Here is a 22,478-nt window from a genome sequence, read left to right as displayed (position 1 = left end):
TGGATGTGAAAATGATATTTTGAGTGTGTTTTTCAGTTTCCGATGACGAAGGTAGGGATTTTCCAATTTCAATCGCCAAAAACCTGTAAATCTACATGTTTTTGGAAACTAACAAACTAAACTCAAATTTCATATTTAAAACACCTCCCAACTTGTAATAAATTTGACTTCTAATCCCACACTTTGATTACATTCAAAAACTTGAATATGAAGAAAAATGAAAACAAAATTTTACCTCATAAAAAATTAAAATAAAGAGTAAAATATGATGTAGGTTTAAAATTTTAATAATGGAAGTATGTTATTGATGAAAATAAAGACGTCAATATTTTGAATGCAATTTCATACATGATTCAAAGAAGGTATATTGGGATGAAACTGTTGCTTAAAACAAACTCAAAAGAATGTGGTAGTACACCAAAACATAACTGGAAGTATATAAATACGAGACAAAGAATTCATATATATATGATTCAATTATTTTTCTTTTTCACAAACAACATTTGCAAATGTAAACTAGACGCCTTCTATAGCTGTAAGCTATAATTATGTGATATATATGACAGACTTTAATTTCTTAATTATGGTATCCTTCCCTCCTTTCTGCATGAATGCTTAATATATTTTTTATATATGCACCGATGACTGACATGATATTAATATCCTATACAACACACTATATGACTTTTCAAACCAAAGCAAATTAACAGCCCAAGAGAATTAATGGGTACTACTGCAACAAGTTACCATCTCCTTCTTGCACATCAAATGAAGAACAGTTCCTATTAAGCAGCTCTTCTATCATTTGTAGTGCAATTCTCTCCTCTTCGTCCATGTCTGGTCTCACTTCAGGCCCAGTGAAGCCTGGGTTATTGGAAGGCAGCGTATTCGCTGAAACTTCAGTATTTCCTTTTCCAAGCTCAACGGTCATTACCCAATTGGATTCTGAGGTCTGGCCTGCCCGCTTTTGCCACACTCCTATATGAGAATTCTCAGTGTCAAGCCTCAGACAAGTCATTGAAGGAGAAGGTGCCTTGCTGCATTTTCTAAGCTTGGCATGGAGGATTTCAGATAGCTCATTTGATGGTACCCTTGAATGGGTATTTTCAGTGCCTTTTGGGTCTCCACTTGGTGTTTGTGATATGGGGAAGTTGGTTTTTGCGTTCCTTCCACTCATTAAGATGGCTGCTTGGTCATAGGCTCGGGCTGCTTCTTCAGCTGTTTCAAATGTTCCTAGCCATACCCTTCTCTTTCTACAACAAATACCACCATATCAAAGGAGAATAAAGGCAAAAAAACAAAAAACAAAAGAAAATCTTGTAGCTTAAACGACTTACAATAAAGGATGGCGAATTTCAGACACCCAAGAGCCCCAGTGTCGCTGCCTAACACCTCTAAACTTCTTTGATTGCACCATAATTTGGAAACAAATGGAGGGTTGAAAAGGGCAGCGGAAAAATCAGGCTCAAAGGAAAAAAAGAACCATCTATGGATATAGAATTGTTGATGAAAGAGAGTGCATACGAGAGCTAAGAGATATCATATATGAAGGGAGATTTTACACAGCGGAAAGTTTTAACTGAAAAGATGGATTGTCGGCTAAATATTAAAAGTATCGTCCTATAGAGTCATTCGTCACCTACACCTTCCTTAAAAACCATAAGAAACCTACCGAATAAATGACATGGGTCTTACCTTGCATAATGTACTACTCTGTCATCAGTTGCTTCTCATGCAATATAATTCCATGTGATTGAAAGTAATGTAAAAAATTGACATTGATGGGACAACTTTTCTTTTCATTGTTTTGGTTTCTTTACACTACCAATAGTTATTTTTATTATTGGCCTTTCTTAGAACATCACATGGAGAGAGGTATTAATGTAGGCCAAAGGAACTAATTACCCAATGAACTTGTTGAGGAAAAATGAGTATAGAGTTATTGAATGGAATTCGGTAATATCAATTGCTTAAAAATTTACCTTGTAGAAAATCTTTAAATTTTGTTATGTGTTGTTATATTGAGAGAATATAAATTGAATTGTAAATATTATTTAGTGTTTATAGTCTAAATTCTTAAGAAAAGATTTAGAAATAAATATTCTAGTATTTAAATAACTTTTTAAGCACAAATATAAGATTTTTATATTTAAAAGTGATAAAATATGAATAATTTATTATATTCATGATAAAAATAATAAAATTACTTAATGAATTATACGAGATAAACAATTTTATAGGCACAACTTTTTCCCAATGCCAAATTATAATAGTCAATAAATATAGGTTGGGACAAAAGTGATTAGATGATATTAGAACATCGTAGTTGGTGGGGAAATGACATAAATCACGAGTCAGCATCGAGTACTGCTACTAACAATGCCAACTGATCAGCTTTGTTTTCTGTGTTCAAAGCTGAACAAAAAATATGCAATGTCCTGCAAAACCTGAACAGTGATGACTTCATACTATCACTTTTAAGATCAGAAACTGACTGACTGTTCAGTACTACTCAAGACTCCCACGATGAGACATAATTTAAGATTTTGGACTCACTCACCCTTATTGTTTCCGTATGCTATATTCATAGTTATAACCTAACAAAACTACAATTTCGGTTCAAGAAGCTATAGATCCACAACGTGCCCGTTAATTAACTCTTGCACTAATCAGATGGTAGATGCATGCCTCTCCTTTTAGACAGCTTGTTAACTGTTTTTTTTTTTTTTTCTTTGACCTTTTTCATGTGGAAAGACTACAGTCTCGTATCCTTGAGCAAGTTTAATGCGGTCAACTTTTGATTTATGAATATGACTCGACTCAATATAAGAATGACCGTGTAAGTAAAAGATTATTTTATGCGAAAATTACGGTAATTAAATTATAAATAAATTTATATTTTAATTATCAAATTTTAAAAAGTATAAAAGTTTTATTTAAATTATTGCATTGTTAAAATTATTGTTGTATGACTTTTTAATCAAAAGTTTATCTTCTAGCTTTTTATAAAATTAATCTAAAAAATTAATTAATTATGTAAATGACCTACTTTTTTTATAAAATATGTAAATAACCTAAAATCTACAGTAAAAGTTAGTGGAGCTAAAATGTTTAGCGCCAAAATATTTGGTGCCAACAATATGCCATGTCAGTAATTGGGATAATAAAATCAATTTTTTAAGGGAACCATGTAAAATATCGCCACCTGTATAAATATTAGGGAAATACTACGATTTTTGAAAAATGAGAGTTTTAAACAAATTTTCATTTTTCTGGTGGAGGCAAATAATTTTGCGCCACCATATTCCAATGCACCTTTTGTCCTTTTTCTGATTTTTTTATTATTTGTTTTTTTTCTTTCTTTATTATTTGTTTTTTTAAATTTTATTATTATTTATTTTATAATATTTTAAATGTATATTTTAAAACAAATATTATAAAACATTTAAAATATTATAAAAAATAATAAACAATTTAAAAAAAAAACCAGAAAAAGGACGAAAGGTGCGTTGGAACCTGGTGGCGCAAAATTATTTGCCTCCACTAGAAAAAAGAAAATTTGTTTAAAACCCGTCATTTTTCAAAAATCGCAATATTTCCTTAATATTTATACAGGTGGCGATATTTTACATGGCTCCGCCAAAAATTTGATTTTTTTTATCCTGATTACTGACATGGCATGTTGGTGGCACCAAACACTTTGGCTCCACCAACTTCTACTATAGATTTTAGGTTATTTACGTATTTTATTAAAAAATAGGTCATTTACATAATTAATTAATTTTTGAGTTAGATTTATAAAAAACCCTCATATTCTCTTTCTCTTTTACAATTATTTTTTTATGAAATAGTTTTGAAGCGACAAAAATCTGCAAACCTAAATTTAAATAATTTTTTCTTCAATATTCAATATTGATCATAATATTTTAACTTTTTAAAGTTGAATAACTGAATAATAAACTTAATAATAATTTAATGAATTTAATTGACACTTATTTTATTCACCCCTCTCTTGCATTTATGTTTGGAAAGATTGGTTTTAGAAAATGGAGTTAAACTAAATCTATTAGTATCTATACTGCTCAAAGATGGTCCACCTATTTTTTCTATTAATTATTGTCAATTAATATTATAAAAGTTGTACAACTTCCTTTTAAAAAACCCTTATTGAAATAATCTAAGAATAAAATAATATTTCAAGAAAATCCTTTTCAAAAACCTTTACTGAAATAAAATAGCAAGCATTGATTTTGGCATGCCTATCTCAGAAGTATGGATGCCAACGGGCCCATAAGGTAATTGCAGTTGTCGTGGCTGAATAAGAATCATTGAGACCCTCATCAAATCATAATACGGAAGTGGGAGACTACGGATCTTGACTTCGACTGATTCAGTAATATGTTCCGTTTCCATTTCCATACTTAGCCCAACACAATTCATTTCATCTGCCTACCTTACATTACTTTTTTTTGTTGTACTTTTTTATAATGATTAGTCGCAATTAAACAGGAAGACAGGTCTTAAAGGAAATTTTCCCGGAAAGAACAAGGAAACACATGAATTTTCTAATTTTTATATATCTCAATTCCATCGTAAAATTATCGGATCAAAACAGTCCGATAGAATTTTTCTATAAAAAAGTAGAAAATAGTAAGTACTACTTTTCACTTAATAGAAAATATTTTCAAGTAATTACATTCTATTTTATTTATTTTAAGATGTAGAATTTTATTTTATTTTATAATTTAATATCTATACTTATCACACAATCTAATTATATTTCATAATTAATTTTAAACAATATATCAAATAATTTTATAATTTAAATTCAATACTTAAATTTTCTAACACAAAACTTTTTAACTTATCAAACAATAACTAAATCATTCATTATATTGATCAATTAATTAGCGTAAGATATAATCATCTAATCAACCGCGTCACATCTTATTGTATAAACTCATCCTAATGCTTCACATTTATCACAAAACTCCATATAAACACAAAGAATGCTTACTTCTATTGGTATTGACATTGTTGCCGGTACAGGTAGACATAGGTTCGAGTGCACTGAAGTACATTATCCTCTTATTTAAGGGTTAAAGTAGGGTTATGCGTAATTCTAGATATTATTTCCAAAAGAGCAGATATAATGAGAATTTATATTGAAACCATCAAGGTGAATCCATTTTCGCATCCCAACTTACCTTAACTATAATCTAATGTTAAAACTCAACAAGAAGCTCGAGATTCCTACATTCTTTCCTTTTAAGAACTCATCAGACATTTTCTTTTTACTCAAATGAACCTCTCTAGAGCAAAAGTGATGTGAATGGAGAGGAAAAGAATTGTTCAATCCATGCAAAACCCTTTTCTTAAAACTTTAAAGCCTTGAAAACATTGAGTTTCTCCGAAAATTCCTCTTCAATAAACGTTACCGTGAATTGCCAAAAGAAAACCTTGAAATATAAGATTCATAAAATTAAAAAGAATGATGGAATGGGTGAGTAAATGTGTTTACCTTACTAAAATTGGTTGAGAAGAGAATGGATGAGGAAGATGAAAGACTTTTTGCTCCTGTAAAAAATGAAATGATTTGTGAATTTGAAAAGACTGCATCTTTTCCCTCCTATGGCTTTAAGTTAATGGGTATTTTGCTCTCATACCCTTGGGCAAATAATAACATAAACCCCTTTTATACTTCAACTCTAATATTTATACTTTTACACATTGGCCCTCTCAAATCTTACCTATCTTACCATAAGCCAAAATTCTATTTTCTACATCTCATCCACTTTTAACCTAATTAAATACTAAGATTAACTCACTAATAATAAATTATGAAACCAACTTCATACTTGTTTCTAAAAAATCTCTCTATTTAACCTCACTCTTTTCATATTTTAAATAACCTTTTTCATCTATTAAGTAATTCTTTCAATGTTTTACGAAATAAATAATATTTTCTTGTATTAAGGAACCTTTTCATGAAGTAACTAATTCTTTCTTGTACTATAACTCAATCTTCCTAAAAACACTTTCAAGTTTACGAATTACTTAATTTCTTTAATTTCTCAAAACATTTTTATGTTTTAAGCAATTCTTCCATTTATTATGAATTACTTAAATTTTTAACTTTTTCTTTATGTTTTAAGTAACTCTTTCATATTTTAAATAATTCTTTCATGTATTACTTTCAACAGTTTGGACGTTATGTTTTTAGATATAACAATTATTTTTGTTTTAACCTCAAAGTATCCTCATTGAAAGGTTTTTTTTCTTTTAGAAATTTCCATATTACTTTGCTTCTAGGGTTCTATTAAACTAACGTCGACAATGGTAGTATAGAACAATCACAAAATAATAAGAAAGGAAAATAAAATACATAGATTTTACGTAGAAATCTTTTAAAAAAAAAAAACTATGGGCAGAGTAGAAAATTCACTGGTGTTGAAAATCGAATGATAAAAGAAGAGTTGCTTAAAAAACCTTATTCTAATCAAAGTCAAGTAGAAAAAGTGTAGTTTTATACAAATTCTACTTGTGCCACATAGTCCGTACAACAGATCCCCTAATTTTACCACTGTATTATTTTTTTAACAAGAATTCGGGTCAAAAAACTCTAAGAAATTCTAATTACGATATTGATGATGATGAAACAACTGACCCCATTACAGCTAGATGGTGAAATGTTATAAAACATAGGCACAGATATCAGCTTCAACTTCCATTGGCCAAGGAACTGAAAACACATCCCCAAATAAATTTGTCACTTTGCATATTGCATGTGCAACCCTGTGGTCCTCCTTTTTTTTCTAGGGCTGGTGCCTTGTGGTTTTACCAATCATTTCTGTACAGTCGAGTCAAAGAACTCGAGCTAGCATTTCCTAGTTTATGGCTTGTGGGCTGTGAGATATCATGTGATTTTAACTTTGCCTAGTACCGGCTCTGTAAACAAGCATATGCACCATTTTCTGTTACCTTCATGAGATTGTTTTCTACATTTCGTGGGTTATGAAAGGTGAAGTGAAAGCTCTTGTTCTATAACGATTTATGAAAAGTACCAAAAACAGAAGGTATAGTTCAGAGGTACCAGTTAGCATACAATATCTGTATTATAAGTTATAACATGAATTCTAAGCTAAAGTGTCTTTTACTACATTCTTTTTTAATTGGAAATCCACAAATCCTACCTTCTTCTCATTTTTCTAACTCATTTTTATCAGTGTCTACATAATTTTTCTGAAAATGTAATTTATTTTTGGGGGGAATTTTATTACTTCCCCTCCAATAAGAGAATGTTTTTTTCCCTATGAGCATGGGTTGGACAACATTCCTCTATTATATTTTTATATAATGCTTTTTTTTCTAATTATCAAATCATACAAACAATAACTTTAAAGTGGAATCAAATTACTTTCACTTATATTGAAATTCAAGTTCAAATTCATATTAAATATTTAAAATTCATTTTAACTTAATCTTATATTAATTTTGCATTAAATGTATTGATTTATTTCTATTTGAATAAATAAATTATTTTTAAAAATAAATAGATTAAATTATGGTTTGTTAATAATAAACTAAAATTTTAAATTAAAAACAGTGACGAAGCAAAAAAAACTTTTGTATTGATGATGGAGATAAAATTAAAAAGTTTTGAGAGGTTAAAATGATTTTTTTTCATTTAGCCAAAGCTAAAAGGTTTAAAATTCAACTCTTAATTGTTAAAAATAAATAAATAAAAGGAACTATATCATATAACAAATATTATTGAAAATATTTGGAACTTAACCTTTTGTGTTGTATTTGATGAGAGAAAACTACAGGCACATTTCTAGTAAAATGTTTAGTAATATAATCATGTAATTATACCATTTTTACTATTTTAATTACACTTTTTCAAGCCTAATAAGTATTATAATATTGTTAGTAATAATATTTTTAACAACTACATTTCATTGAAATTTGGATATAAGAAGAAAGCAAAAGGCCACCTAAAAGGTTGAAACATTGAAAAAATGAAAATGATTCTATTATGGTTGCTGGTTTGAACCCTAAGCTAAGGTTAAAAGAAAGAGGGGAGTTAGGTGAAGGTGGAGTGCAACCTCTGAGCACATGGCTCGATTATTACAACTTGAGTCTCAATTGATGATCATCATTTAACTGGATCTATTAATTAACCATGCAAGTACGTAGTTTGTATGTACTCATATACATAAATGGCATATTAAAAAATATATAAAATACGTAGCTATCAATATATAATCCGTTCTAGGCTAGGTTTTTGTCTGTAAAAATACGCCATGAAATGGAAAGCAAAACCCACATGCATGACATTAATGTGTAGCCAACGAAACAATCTTTATTGTCGTAAGATATCCTCATGCGTAAGTGTTGAAAAACATAGACCAATGTGGTCCCAAATGACCCATCAATAGTTTTCAATATTATTATTATGCCACTAGTCTCCAAACGAAATGGTCCATTTTTTTCTCCCTTCTTTTTCTTATAAATTTAAGTGAAGTAAAGAGTGGTCGTTCATTGTGTCTCTTCTCATTTGTCTTATGGGTTTCTAAAGGTAATAAGTTGTCGATGATGCAAATTAACAAGTATTTGTGGTAATTGACAAACTCTATCTTTTCCATTATGTTGAGGGCAGACTCCTTTGAGAGATGTTTTTGAAGTGTCATCCACTAAATAATTGGTTAAACTCTCAATATTATCCTCATTAGAGGTTATTGACACATTTGAAGGCAAAGATAATTTTGTCGTTTTATCTATGGCTAAAAAAGTGGCCATAACTTCTGGCATTGTTTCATTGTCACACTTGACTAATCTCAAACTTGATCTCATTAAGGGAATCCTCGGTATCCTCCACCCTCATAAGGACATTGCTCATAGCAAATTCAACCTTAGCCATTCGGGTCTCCATGACCTTCACGAAGTCCTTTCACATAACCTTCTTGCCCTTCACGGATTTAGACCCTTATTCTAACTTCTAGAGTCTTCCAGGGCACTCCAAGAACCTCGTGGCTTAATTCTCTCATGTTAGCTTGGGTTCGAGCTTGATGAGGTGTGGCTCACTTGCGGGGCATGATACATGACTCACCTTCTTGACCAATTGATGAAATTCTCTTACTCTACGAACCAACCACCTCTTCAGGCGCTCATAGAGTTAAGACATAAAATCTCTTTCAAAAATAATACTGATCCATTGAACAATTTTGTTAAATCTTAACAAATGATATTTCAAAAATTCTTTAAAAAAAATCAAGCTCCCACGAAGATAACCCTCAATGATTTTAAAACAATGTAACCATATCATGCTATTAGACTTAAACAAATAACCCAATTTCTTTTAAGATTTTTAAGTTCTCATTAGTGCATTAGTGATGCCGAGATCGAGTGAGCGTTAGGCATACGGACACGGTTGCTTGTAAATATTCACATTTCCTTTGTAAAAATACAAATTATTATGCATTGGGAGATAAAGTTTCGCCTTAGCAGTTGTAGAAATATATGAAGAGAAGAAAATGGAAGATGGATTTGAATCAGTTGATCCAAGAAGGTAAGAAAACTAAATTAGTTATAATATATATATTATACAAATACGTATTTACATTACATTTAGCAAAAATATTATTTTTCGTCATATTTTAGTATATAAATTAGCAAAAGCCTAATTTCAATCAGTCATCTTTAGCTACTCACATGGTTTATTACGAGAAAAGTGGAAGAAATTTTTTGCTTATTTTGAAGAGGTTTTATTTTATTCAGCTTTAAATTTATATTATTTTTATTTTATTTTATGTTGTAATAAATAAGGGTTTTTTATGTTATTATATGAATAACCAAATGAGTCATTAATACTTCTATTTTAGAAAAAAATTTGAAGTATTCCGGTAATGTCTGCAAAAATATAGCTGATCTCATACCAGCTGATGGGTTTTGGGTGCTTAGAGCTGTGCCTAGAACTGTTAATTGTGAGGCGGACTGTGTCGTTAAGTTGGGTGTGGGTAGGCGTGGACCTGAGACATGGGTTAGGGGCTAGTTTATAGAGTCTTTCGGATCCTCCTGCTTCTGGTTTTGCAGTGAGTCAAAGGCGAGCTTTGTCTGTTTCATTTGAGTTTGTAGTTTTGCTGATGAAATAAAATTTCTATTTTGACTTTTCAAAAAAAAAAAAAAAAAAAACCCAACCACTTGTTTACGTGCTAACATCAGCAGCAGATATTTGCAAATAAAATCAATTTGCTAGAGTAACAGTGGCTAGGTTCTATAGGAATTAAGTTTACCTGCTAAAGCATTGCACTGCTTTCTGGATCAGGTTGCTGCAATGCTTTCTGCCAGGTATAGTTATGACCAGTCATCGCCACTTATTCAAGGCTTTGAGTCCGAATAACATATCATCGTCTTTATTAAAGACTTGGTAAATCGATCGTAAAAGCTAGAACAATATTAATGATAGCCCGTTTGTTTAATGTAGCAGTTTTTCATTTTATTATTCTTATTTATTTCTAGTTATACGCCTTAGAATTGAATCTCATCTTCATTGGAGATTTATATGCTTAAGATATAAATTACTAGTTCCTCTGTCTTACGCGTAAATATTTTATATGCATGTGATTTCAATACCATTATTTCAAGTATTTAGAGAATCATATGTACTAAACACCGATTTTTGGAGAAAAAGAAATCGGAATAACATAGTTACTTTCACTTTGTAATAAATGATGAACAACAAAGATGCCATAGGAAGATCAGTAGAGAAGGCTTCACTTACTGTAAGAAAGCCCTTCTGTTGTCATTATCTTGTCATCAAACTCTAGCCTAGCAAGAGCAAGTACGCCTTCTTTCTTCAACTCAAAAGATGTCTCTACAACTCTTCCTACCATACTCTTCATTTTCTTGTCCTACACGAGTATGGAGATATGACCACCAAGGATTCTCCAAATATATGAAAAAAGATCTAACGATACCCGTATCGGATGCATTATTATATCAAACACTCATAGCCGAATCCAAGTAATATAGCTAGCAACTACACCTTAAAAGAGATGTTGCTTGTACTCCAAGAATCGGGACAATACTTTTAACACTTCAATTCTTTTAAAGACTATGTAGGATAATGAATTTATCTTACCTTTTCCTGATTTTAAAGATGATGGATCAGAATTTCAGTTGTTTCTTGACAATCAAGACAAGATGTCCCTATACCTCAGGAAATCTTCCTGCTTTTCAATATTTAATTTTTTTTCTTAGAATTGTTAAGGAAAAAAATGAAATCTTTTGGACAGATTCTGCATTCTGAGTTGAGCCTAGGATATAATATTTCATTTACGTTTATTTTCTTTGTTGTTAACAACGGTTAACTTGAAGGTCAAGTTATGCATAACATTATTTTAAATGGTATTTCTCTTTCCAGAAGCTATTGCATAACATTGAAGATAGAGCAGGAGTTGGGAAAGGAATTTCCAAACTGTATGTGACCATTGATTTAGAAGACACCCGAGTTGGCAGAACCAGGCTTCTAGAAAATGAATGCTCTAACCCACAACGGCATGAGTCATTTCAGATATATTGTGCTCATACGGTTTCCAATGTTGCTTTTTCTATCAAAGAAGATGATCCCATAGGGGCCACCCTGATTGGAAGAGCTTACGTTCCTGTTCAACAATTGCTAAAAGGAGTCCCATATACATTCTTCAGTCAAAGAGAAGGTTTGCAGGGTTACACTTTACCAAGATGCTCATGTTGATGACAAGTTCATTTCCGATACCATCCCTCTTACCGACGGTAAGTTTTACAAACCACAACGATGCTAGGAGGACATCTTCACTGACATTTCTAAAGCAAGACATTTTATTTACATTGCTAGGCGGTCAGTGTATGCTAAAATGACCATGATAAGAGACTTGAAGACGCCGAAACATGGAGATTTGACACTTGGTGAGCTTCTTAAAAAGAAAGCGAATGAAGGTGTTCGCGTATTAATGCTCGTCTAGGATATGATAGAACTTATATTGGGTTGCTTAAGAAAGACAGAGTGATGGCTACACATGATGAGGATATGAAACAGTATTTCCATAACTGTGAAGTTCATTGTGTTTTATGTCTACGGAACCCTGATAATTTGCATAGCATTATTCAAGACATAGAGATATCTACCATGTTAACTCATCACCAAAAGGTTGTTGTCGTGGACGGTGAATTGCTTGATGGAGAATCAAAAAGGAGGATTGTGAGCTTCATCGGTGGCATTGACCTTACAGATGGGAGATATGACACTCCTCATCCCATTTTCAGGACTTTAGGCACAATCCATCATGATGATTTTCGTCAACCTTGTTTCCATGATGCCTCCATTGTGAAAGGAGGGCCAAGGGAGCCTTGGCATGATATTTATTGTCAATTGGAAGGACCTGTTGCTTAGGACGTATTGTTAAATTTTGAGCAGAGGTGGAGGAAGCAAGGAGAGAAAGACTTGCTTGTTCCATTACGAGAATTGCATGTTATATTCATCCCTCCATCGCCAGTGACTCTCCCTGAAGATCATGAAACATTGAATGTTCAACTATTCCGGTCCATTGATGGTGGAGCTGCCTTTGGCTTTCCCAAAAACCCCAAAGGTGCAGCCAGATCAAGTCTTGTCAGCGGAAAGGATCATGTTATTGACTGAAGCATACAGGATGCATACATTAATGTCATTCGTCGAGTAAAGAATTTTATCTACATTGAAAACCAATATTTTGTTGGCAGTTCTTTCAGCTGGAATTCAGATGAAGTATAGGTTGAAGAGGTTGGTGCTTTACATCTTATTGCGAAGGAACCGTCGCTAAAGATTGTTAGTAAGATCAAAGCTAGTGAGAGGCGTAATGGGTCTATTTTGCCCGGAGCTAAACCAATAACCCAAAAAAAAAAAGAGAAGAGACCAATTAAATATAAGATAAAGTCCAAATTATTAGAGTCCATTCACAACATCAAAAACTCAGCAAGCCCAATTAACAAATAGCCCAAACATAACCTAAAATCCCTAACCCAATTCCTATCAGCTCAATAGGTCGAAAACACTAAACCAACTCAGGAACCCTAGGATTTCTGAGCCTCCCTCGCGCCGCAGCCTTCACCCACGCGCTTCAGCACACACTCCGCCCGAGGGTCAACTCTCCTTGCACGGAAGTGGAAACTCCCTCATCCGTTGACCCTCCATGGACCTGCAAACATGCAAAAAGGGGAGAAAGCAAGCAGAACCGGAGCAACGCGCAAAGGAAACGAAATAAAATAACTAATATATGTATTATTTTGAAATTCTTTTCTTATATCTTTTATTTTAAACTTTCATATGTGTATATTACTTATTGTAAAAATTTCTTATATGTTATTTTGTTATACTATTTTAGATATAAACTATTTTAAATTCTTTTATTATGTATTGTAAATCTCTTTATTATCATTTATTCTAAGATTTCATATCTATTACTTATATTAAATTGTTTGTATATGTATATTTCATGCATATTATTTATTTTAAACTTATTTTTCATATATTATTTATGATAAATTTCTTCATGTCATTTTAAAATGTTTTATAAATTGTTTGTTTTATTGTTACATATACATCAATGATTTTAACTCGTTTATGTTTTTTATATATAGTATCTATTTTAAATTTGTTTTTCCACATATTATTCATTTTAAAATTGTCTTATTGTCTATTTCAAATTGTTTTATATCATTCACTTTATTTTTATTTTTTGATTATTAATGTTGAAATATAAAAAATATGTGTTGTGTGATTATCGCCATTATGTGTTTTATAATCCATTCATTTGTATCTTCATATCATTGTGATTCATTATTGTAATATTTTCATGGCCAAATTATTATGTCATATTCGATATTATCATTCCTTTTTATTCCATTTACATCACATTGTGTATTAAGCTCAAGTGTATTTATCTAAGTATGGACCGTTTTATTCCAAAAAATAAACGCACATTTTTAAATGTCGCATTCGTTTTTATTCAAAGTAAGGCAATATTTCGCGTTTTGGGAATTCAAGAAATCGTACTCTAACTTACTGGGTTTCGATTTTCTTGTTAAACCTAAAAAGCCAAATATCCTTTTAGATTTAAACTACACAATCTTTCGACAAAGATTAAAGGCAAACTTGCTCCCGAGGATTTAAACGTCACGTCCTAACTTACTGGATGTGACACCTTACTATCTCGGGACGAGTAAGTCTTTGATGCTCGTTTCAACATAATTCAGGCGTTTTAAAATTAGTATTCATGAGAAGGGATCGTATTTTAAAATTTATTTTAAAATCTTTTCAACTTTCGACATTAAGGTATTAATTAATCGATTAGGTACCAATTTTGGGCGTGACGAGGGTGCTAATCCTTCCTCGCACGTAACCGACTCCCGAACTCGTTTTCTCAATTTTCGTAGACCGAAATCATTTGTTTTAATAAATCGAAATATTTTATTAAAACGACTAAATTTCTAGATGATCCGATCACACCTAAATAAAAATGATTGGTGGCGACTCTATTTTTTTTTAAATAAATCGACGCCCTTTATTAAAAAAATAGTTTCGACAAGAGGTTTACTGTCTACATTGTCATTCCAATATGGCAAGAGGGTATCCCTAACAGCCAATCTGTTCAGGCAATATTGATTTAGCAAAAGTTAACCATGGAGATGATGTACAAAGATGTTGTTCAGGTTCCGCATGCCAATGGAATCAAGGCAAACCCGAAAGACTATTTATCATTTTTCTGCCTTGGTAACAGAGAGAAGGATTTGTGGCGAATACGAAACTCCAAAAAGACCTCAACCTCATACCAGTTACGATGGAGCTCAGCAATCCATGCATTTCATGATCTATGTTCATGCCAAGATGATGATTGGTAAGTTAGTTTGATACATTTGCACATTTGATGTATGCTATCTTCATTTATTCTCCAACAGCTAAACTAGGGACAGTTCCGTTTCCACGGTTGATGATGAATGCATTATAACCGGATCTGCCAACATCAATCAAAGATCAATAGATGGTGCCAAGGATACAGAAATTGCAATGGGTGCCTACCAACCGTATCGCCTTTCGACTAAGGAGCCAGTGAGGGGCCAAATTCATGGATTACGTATGGCATTGTGGTATGAGCACTTACGCAAGCTTGATAAGTCCTTTCTTGAGCCAGAGAGCTTGGAATTCGTACGGAAGGTAGTTGAGGAATACTGGGATCTATACGCATGCGAGTCGTTAGATAATAAGCTGCTAAGCCATTTGCTAAGCTATCCGATTGGAGTTAGCAGTGATGGAGAGGTGAAAGAGCTTGCAGGATTGGAATATCTCCGGACACCAAAGGTCGAGTTCTTGAATCCAAATCTGGATCCTTCCTTCCATTCTCACTACCTAAATTCAGTAATCTAATTGTCTGACGGTCAGAATGATTGTATTCTTTGATTGAAGAAACTCTAGATTAAACTTTAGTTGGAAGCAACCTTGAAGAAAATGACAATGTAGCTATGAAGCCATTTTGCCTAATTGACAATAGTGGGTAGATAAGAATGTTCCCTGCATATATAACTTTTCCTTTGTTTTAGCTGATCTAAATCTCTAACCACCATGAATTTACCTCTGCCCCTTATGTCCTTCTCCATGCATTACTAATTTGGTTCACTCAAAAACCATAACGTTATATTAATGGCAAGCATCGTTATTCACCTTTCCCTTTTTAACTCAAGATATCTATACTTATTCTAGTGTTTTACTAAGTTGGTGTCTTATATCATGAGTTAAGTAGATATCAACTCAGTTATAAAATTATTAAAATACCCATTCATATATAAATTTAAGTAAACTAGACCGTATGTCGCTTTAAAATAGCATAGTTCCTCACTCTAATTTTTTTTATCAATTTAGTAACTCTAATTAAGATAATCGTTCGAATTGGTCACTACTGTTAAAAATTCCTTTAATCAACTAACGGATTGCTAACGTGACATTCTTTTTTATTTTTGACTAAAGCTGGGAACCTCCCTATAATTAGTCTATTTTTTTTTTCGTTTATTTGCAGCATACACCAATCTTCATGATCATCATCAATTCCAAACATTCGGTCCGATTTTGGTCCTTGAAAGCAACAACTCTTGCTATTCCTGAAGTGTATCTAAATTTAAACATTTTCAATTCATTCCTAGTATATTTGAATTTAGATAAACTTGAAGAAATTTTTTGAGGGATATATTTGGGTAATTGAATAAGAATTTTATATATATTTTTAATTTTATTGTTTGTAAAAATTTTAAAAATGAAAAGAGTTTATTTTGTTATTATTATATTTTTAAAGGCTATTTAAATTTAATTTAAAAAAAGGATAGACCTAACATGCAAATAAACTAAAAGTTAAAAACTATATAATATGGTATCACCGATACCGTACAGTTAGGCAGTACCCCTTTTCAGCCAATCTAAAAAAGATAATTGCTTCATCAAGTCCCTAAATATTTTATATAATCAAACTTCAATCCGGTGTCATTAAGCAACATAAATTTTTTTAAAACATTAATGATTAGGGGGTAAACGAAAGTGGTGTTCTCGGTTGAGATTCCTTTTGAAAATATAAAAATTAAATTAATCTATTTAATAATAAAAAAATTAATTTAATTAAAGTCGGAGCTGTCAGTTATATGCAAGCTCCGTCCACAAGGTTAGGTAAACAAATCTCAACTTCTTCCAATGCCGAAGATATTTTAAAAATATGCTTTTGGATATTTAATTAAAGTCGGAGCTCTCATACCATTTTCTTTAAACACCAAACTATTTATTTAATAAAACCTCATTTTCTCATCAACTGCTGTTGTTTCTCTACTTCTAAAACCCAAAATTACAATTTTTTTAATTTATCTCATATAAATTATTAAATTGATGATTTTATAAATTTTTGTATACAAATTTGATACACAGCTGATTTTGAATTAAGTAGTTTGATGATTGAATTTAATAATTTTAAATAATATGATTAATTTTTAAATTCAAAAATATATAAATATCAAATTATGATAAATTAAAATAAATGGATTAACTTCTAATTTTTATAAAATAGAGGTATGAAATTTAAAATTATATCACACCTACCCCACTTGTAGCTATAAAATTATAAAACTAAAATATATATAAAAGAAATTTTAAAAAGTAAAAGTTGGAATGAAAAAAGGGGGCTTTTTTAGGAATTTAACCCTTTAAGTTTAAAAATTTATGAAAATGATCCAATTTCAAGATTAATTATGGGAATGGCCTGATTTCTACAGTAGAGTTGGGTGTCAACATTTTCCTAGGCGGCACCACCCTAAAAATCCCTCCAATCATGCTCTAATCATTATAAAAAAATATAAAATAAAAATATTTTTTGATGTCACCTAACAAATTGATGGCGGACTGAAGTGTGTAATGGTACAATATTCAGGGACTTGATGAAGTAATTATCTTTTTTAGATTTATTGAAAGGTGTCACGGTGACACCAAATTAAACTATTGGTCTATTTGCATATTAGCCTTTAAAAGATATAACAATAACAAAATAAATTCTTCTCATTTTTTATTTCTTTAAAAACAATAAACTTTAAAAATTATATAAAATTTTTATTTAAATTACCCCATATCCCTCTCACAAAATTTCCTCAAAAATTTCCTCAAATTTATCTAAATTTAAATATGTTAGGGAATGAATTGAAAATGTTTAAATTTAGATAAACTTGAGGAAGTTTTTTAGGGATATATTTGGGTAATTTAAATAAGAATTTTATATATATATTAATTTTGTTGTTTTAAGAAAAAAATGAGAAGATTTTATTTTATATTCTTATATCTTTCAAGGGCGTTTAAATTTAATATAAAAAGGACAAACCTAACATGCAAATAAATCAAAAGTTTATTTGGTGTCGTCGTACTCTCATGTGGCACTTTTTTTCAACCAATCTAAAAAGGGTAATTACTTCATTAGGTCTCTAAACATTTTACCTCAAAAAATATTTTTTAATGATTAAAGCATATGATTGGGGGGATTTTAGGATGGTACCGACCGGAAAAGTGGTGACACCCAACTTTACTGTAAAAATCAGACCATTCCTATAATTAATTTTAAAATTGAGATATTTTCATAATTTTTTAAATTTATAAAATTAAATTCTTAAAAATTCAAAAAGAATGTAGCTTAACATTTTAGCGTCACTCCTTTTAAATTAAAATTTTTATTTTATTTTATTTTATTTTATTAAAATAATATTTTTATAGGTGATGTACGACCTTTTTACTGTTCAAAATAGCTTATTTTTATAAATAATTTGCTTCCACCTTATTTTTGTAATTTTTTATATTATTAACATAAAAAACCGTACTGTCCATCTCTGGGAGTCAAAGCTCATAGACTTTTGGTGGCTCAGGCACTTCCCACGTACATTCACCGAACCTTTAAATAAGTATATGTTGACCTGGGCCTGTGTTAATTTTTATACTATAAAAATAATTAAACAACATCAAATTATAATAGAATTAATTTTATTATTTTAAAAATATTATGTGGATTAATATTTTTAAATTTTGATAATTTTGTAAATAAAATTTTTATTTAAAATTGAACTGCAATAAAAAATAATAAATTTTAAAATATTTTTATACTGTAAATTTTAATACTATTATAATTCAAACTCATTTGATTCTATGATTCATTTAAAATAAAATGACTAATTTAGTCTACTCAACTCTTAGGAACTCCAACCACAAATTAACACTAATATCTACATTCTACAAATGCTCTTTTCTAAAGCGTGAAACCCACTCTTCTGCTTTTGGAATGCTCACGAATCAATTTATCTTTTTCAGCTGTAAATTTTTATTTTAGTTATTTAACTAAAAATATTTATAATTTCATAATTAAACTATTCAAAAGTTTTTATTTTGGTCACTGAGCTGTTAAAATTAATGGTATATGACTTTCTCTGTTTGCATTGCCTGCATCAATTGAAAGCTTTCTTTCCCTTTCTCTTTTACAATTTTTTTTCATGAAACAACTTTAAACATCACGAATTTGTAAACTAAAATTCAAACAACTTTTTTCTTTGATCTTTGACACTAATTGTCAGATTGACTTAGATCTAAGGTATGTTATTCTACTGTCGATAGATGTTAATCCACTATACCAATCGTCAAATCGTCGCTTGAAACTCGTTGACTGAACCTTTAAAAAAAATAAACTTAATAACCCAATGAATTAAATAAAATATTTTGAACAATTCAATAACTTAAATGAAAAATTTTAAATTATTCGGTAACTAAACAAAAACTTACCCATAGTTTGGTGACTAATGGTGTAGCTTATCTAGTTTAAAAGAACAAAATTATGATTTTTAAAAAGGTTAAAATATGTTAGAAGTCCTCGTACTCTTTATAAATTTAGTCTATATACCAATAAATTTAACAAAAATATAATGTTAACAATTGAATTTAAAATTTAAAATTTAATATTAGAGAACACAACTATGGTGATTCGTTAAAAAAGTGGTTAGAATGGGTGATATTAAAAATGATGAGTTTAGGGAGCTGAGGTTGTACTTGAGTAGAGATTAGATAATGTGTCATTTTTTACCCTCTTGGAAGAAGGGTTATTTGTAGATAGAAATGTAGTTGAAGTGGGTAATTAGAATTCAATTTAAGCTAAAATTAAGATATGGGCTGAATCTAATCACACTGGGGTTAATGGAATTTGAAAATTAAAAACATTTAATGACATTAAAACTGATATGTCTACTCTTTCCAATAATGGAAGCAAGGTTTGTTCAAACGAAAGATAAAAGGGTATGAAAGACACAACCTTATCCTCAACATCTTTGTCGGTTTCCTTCACTCTACAGCCAATGAAATTAACATGTATCAATGACATGAAGGGTGCAGCACTAATTCTCCCCAAGAATCTGGAAATTTACAATGACCTCAAGATCTTTAAAAGAAAAATACCCATCTGAAATATGAGGTGGTGTCATCATAAGATGTTGCCCATCTACTCCTTCCTTAAGAAGCAATTGACATCATCAATATTTGTAGGGTAATGGTTGTTTATCTATTTTTCTTTAATGTTTGGGATTTCAATTTTATTTACGAAAATAAAATATGTTTTATAATTAATTGTTTAATTTTATGATAAAATTGATTATTATTACAATATCTTAATTTCAATAAAAGGAAATTTGACATTGTCCATATATTAATAATTTTAATGTAAATTTTGATTAGATATATCCTTTTTAACATTATATTTAAATTATTTATATCTCTTTTAACTTATAAATAAAAATAATAATATATTTTAATATATTTTAATTTATATTTTTATATTAATAATAATATTAATATTTTTTATATTAATAATAATATTAATATCAATCAAATTAAAACACAATGTATTAAGTAACCTAGGAGTAGGGTAGGAGCAGCGGATGAAGGAAAATGTGACACCTAGAGTCCCCTCCTAAAGCACCATAGGCTTGCTTTTTCAGCTTTTCATGACATAGTTTTTCTTCGGAAGTTTCTCTCACATGCAAAAAAAAAAAAAGTACAAAAGAAATAAAAAAGAAAAGACCCACACCAATCAGGCTATAAATACTATAAAATATCGCCCATTTAATTCCAATATTTTATTCTAGAAAGGCAGCGTTCCCTGTTCCCACTGGTTTGCCTATGTTCAAAACCAAAACAAAAGCATCAATTTTCTCACCCGTTTTTCAACCTACAAAAGGGGGGGGTTGATCTTTTCTTCTGATCATGGCTTCAATGTTGAGCTCTCAAGGAATGGTGCTTGCAACAGCTATGGCAGTCTCAGGCACTGTAATTCTTCTCGCTTTTCGATATCAGAAATCTTTCCCTCTCCCCCATCCTTCACAACAAGTTCTTCGCTCCTGCATATCTTCTGGTACATAGATACATACCCCATCTGCCTCTAACATATTGCATGCGTATATGTTAACACACTGTTCTTAATCATTTCACCGTTTTTGTTTTCTTTGTTGTTGTTTAAAGAAGGGAGGAAAAGGGAGAAGAAAAAGAAGAAGAAAGTGCACTTTGCAGAAGATGTGATGGAGCCCAGAGGCGATGGATTACAGTTGAAGAATCACGTTAGAATATTTAGAAATAATTCTTCATCAAAGTTGAAGAAATTTGGTGGTGATGGTGGTAAACATGGAGGAGAAATGCCTGCGAACAGAGTTGCTCTTTACAATGGAATTCTAAGGGATCGTGGTGTTCAACGATTGGCTTATTCTTACTGAGAAAAATGAAAGAAAGATAGGGGTTTTTAAAATTTTTATTTCCTGTACAATCATAATTGTTTTTCTTTTTAACTACAGTTTGTGCGAGTGTTCTGTAATTTTGTAATTAGTATAGTATTTTCTTTTGTAAAAGTTGTATTGATTAAGAAAAAGATTTAGTTTTTCTTTGGATATTATTATTATTTTTAATTAAGAAAAAAATGTCAACTGGTTTCTAAAAGAAATGCTTTTATCATTATGTCTTTAAATTAAATATTAAATTTAAAAAATAAGTAAATTAATTATTTAGGTTAGAAAAAAGTGTTTATTGATCTTTTGTTAAAATTCTATCCATATATATTGTTAAATGATGTTTTGAATTTTTAAAAGTTATTTTATATAAGTGGGATGGATTTAAAGGATAAGTAGGATTATGCAAAATACCATGTAGGCTTTTGTACCAGAGATTAAATTACATTTTATCCCCACTACTCAAAATATGGATAAATTAGTTCTTATACTTTATATTAAAGAGCAAACTAATACTACTGTTAAAAACTTTATCAATTTCTACTTTTAAGTAATGATGTGACTAATAAAATAACCAAATAGCAATACATAATTGTGCCACATTTACTTCAGTGCAGCAAATATTTAAAATTAAAATAAATAAATTTTAATATTTATTTAAAACACGCCCAAGATGAACCTATGCAAATGGTTGTTCATGTTCAAATGAATCTAGATAAATTATTGTTCAGATTTATTATGGACATTATTTTTAAATAATTATAAAAATATTATAGAAAATTATTTAAAACTATTAAAATTTATAAAAATTTTTAAACGTATTAAGAAAAATTAAAACAACATCCGAATAAAACTTAACAACCGCTGTCCGACTTCAAATGATCCTGGACAACAATTTATTTAAATTTATTCTAGAGTTGTTTCTTAAATAATTATAAAATATTACACATAATTATACAAAATTATTTAAAATTTATTAAGAATTATAATAAATTAACAAAATGGATCAAACTTATCTAATGACGGACATTAGAATTTGAAGAATTTTAAAAATTCTTAATATTATAATATTAGTTACACATGTTAATGTTTGGTTTCTCCATTAACTACGTTAGCATTTAATAGTAGAAATAAATAGAATT

At 30.2% G+C, this 22,478-nt stretch overlaps 2 protein-coding genes and 1 pseudogene across 3 annotated transcripts; 2 read left to right on the top strand and 1 right to left on the bottom strand.

Annotated features, from left to right (window-relative positions):
* Window positions 1-457: 457 nt before the first annotated feature.
* Window positions 458-1,667, bottom strand: LOC108486631 (ethylene-responsive transcription factor WIN1-like). The gene is made up of 2 exons (XM_017790785.2): window positions 1,338-1,667; window positions 458-1,253 (listed from the first exon to the last, which is right to left on the bottom strand). The coding sequence occupies exons 1-2, from the start codon at window positions 1,415-1,417 to the stop codon at window positions 731-733; spliced, it is 603 nt and encodes a 200-aa protein (XP_017646274.1). The 5' UTR covers window positions 1,418-1,667; the 3' UTR covers window positions 458-730.
* Window positions 1,668-10,730: 9,063 nt separating this feature from the next.
* LOC108476146 (phospholipase D alpha 1-like) lies at window positions 10,731-15,447 on the top strand (annotated as a pseudogene).
* Window positions 15,448-20,670: 5,223 nt separating this feature from the next.
* LOC108487683 (uncharacterized) lies at window positions 20,671-21,479 on the top strand. Of its 2 annotated transcripts, none has more exons than XM_017792068.2 (2): window positions 20,671-20,972; window positions 21,083-21,479. In XM_017792068.2, exons 1-2 carry the CDS (start codon window positions 20,825-20,827, stop codon window positions 21,325-21,327), a joined length of 393 nt encoding a protein of 130 aa, XP_017647557.1. In that variant the 5' UTR covers window positions 20,671-20,824; the 3' UTR covers window positions 21,328-21,479. The 2 variants fall into 2 exon arrangements, with proteins under 2 accessions (XP_017647557.1, XP_017647548.1); XM_017792059.2 differs by having other exon boundaries at window positions 21,080-21,479.
* Window positions 21,480-22,478: the final 999 nt, after the last annotated feature.

This window comes from Gossypium arboreum, chromosome 7 (genome assembly GCF_025698485.1).
Source record: "Gossypium arboreum isolate Shixiya-1 chromosome 7, ASM2569848v2, whole genome shotgun sequence".
Taxonomy (NCBI): domain Eukaryota; kingdom Viridiplantae; phylum Streptophyta; class Magnoliopsida; order Malvales; family Malvaceae; genus Gossypium; species Gossypium arboreum.
The sequence above is the reverse complement of the archived record's forward strand: the minus strand, read 5'-3'. Positions and strand labels throughout refer to the sequence as shown.

Coding starts and splice junctions, on each gene's coding strand:
- LOC108486631 (XM_017790785.2), bottom strand. CDS start 1,417: ATGGTGCAATCAAAGAAGTTTAGAGGTGTTAGGCAGCGACACTGGGGC. Junction 1,254..1,337: donor GAAATTCGCCATCCTTTATT/GTAAGTCGTTTA, acceptor TATTTGTTGTAG/AAAGAGAAGGGTATGGCTAG.
- LOC108487683 (XM_017792059.2), top strand. CDS start 20,825: ATGGCTTCAATGTTGAGCTCTCAAGGAATGGTGCTTGCAACAGCTATG. Junction 20,973..21,079: donor TCGCTCCTGCATATCTTCTG/GTACATAGATAC, acceptor TGTTGTTTAAAG/AAGGGAGGAAAAGGGAGAAG.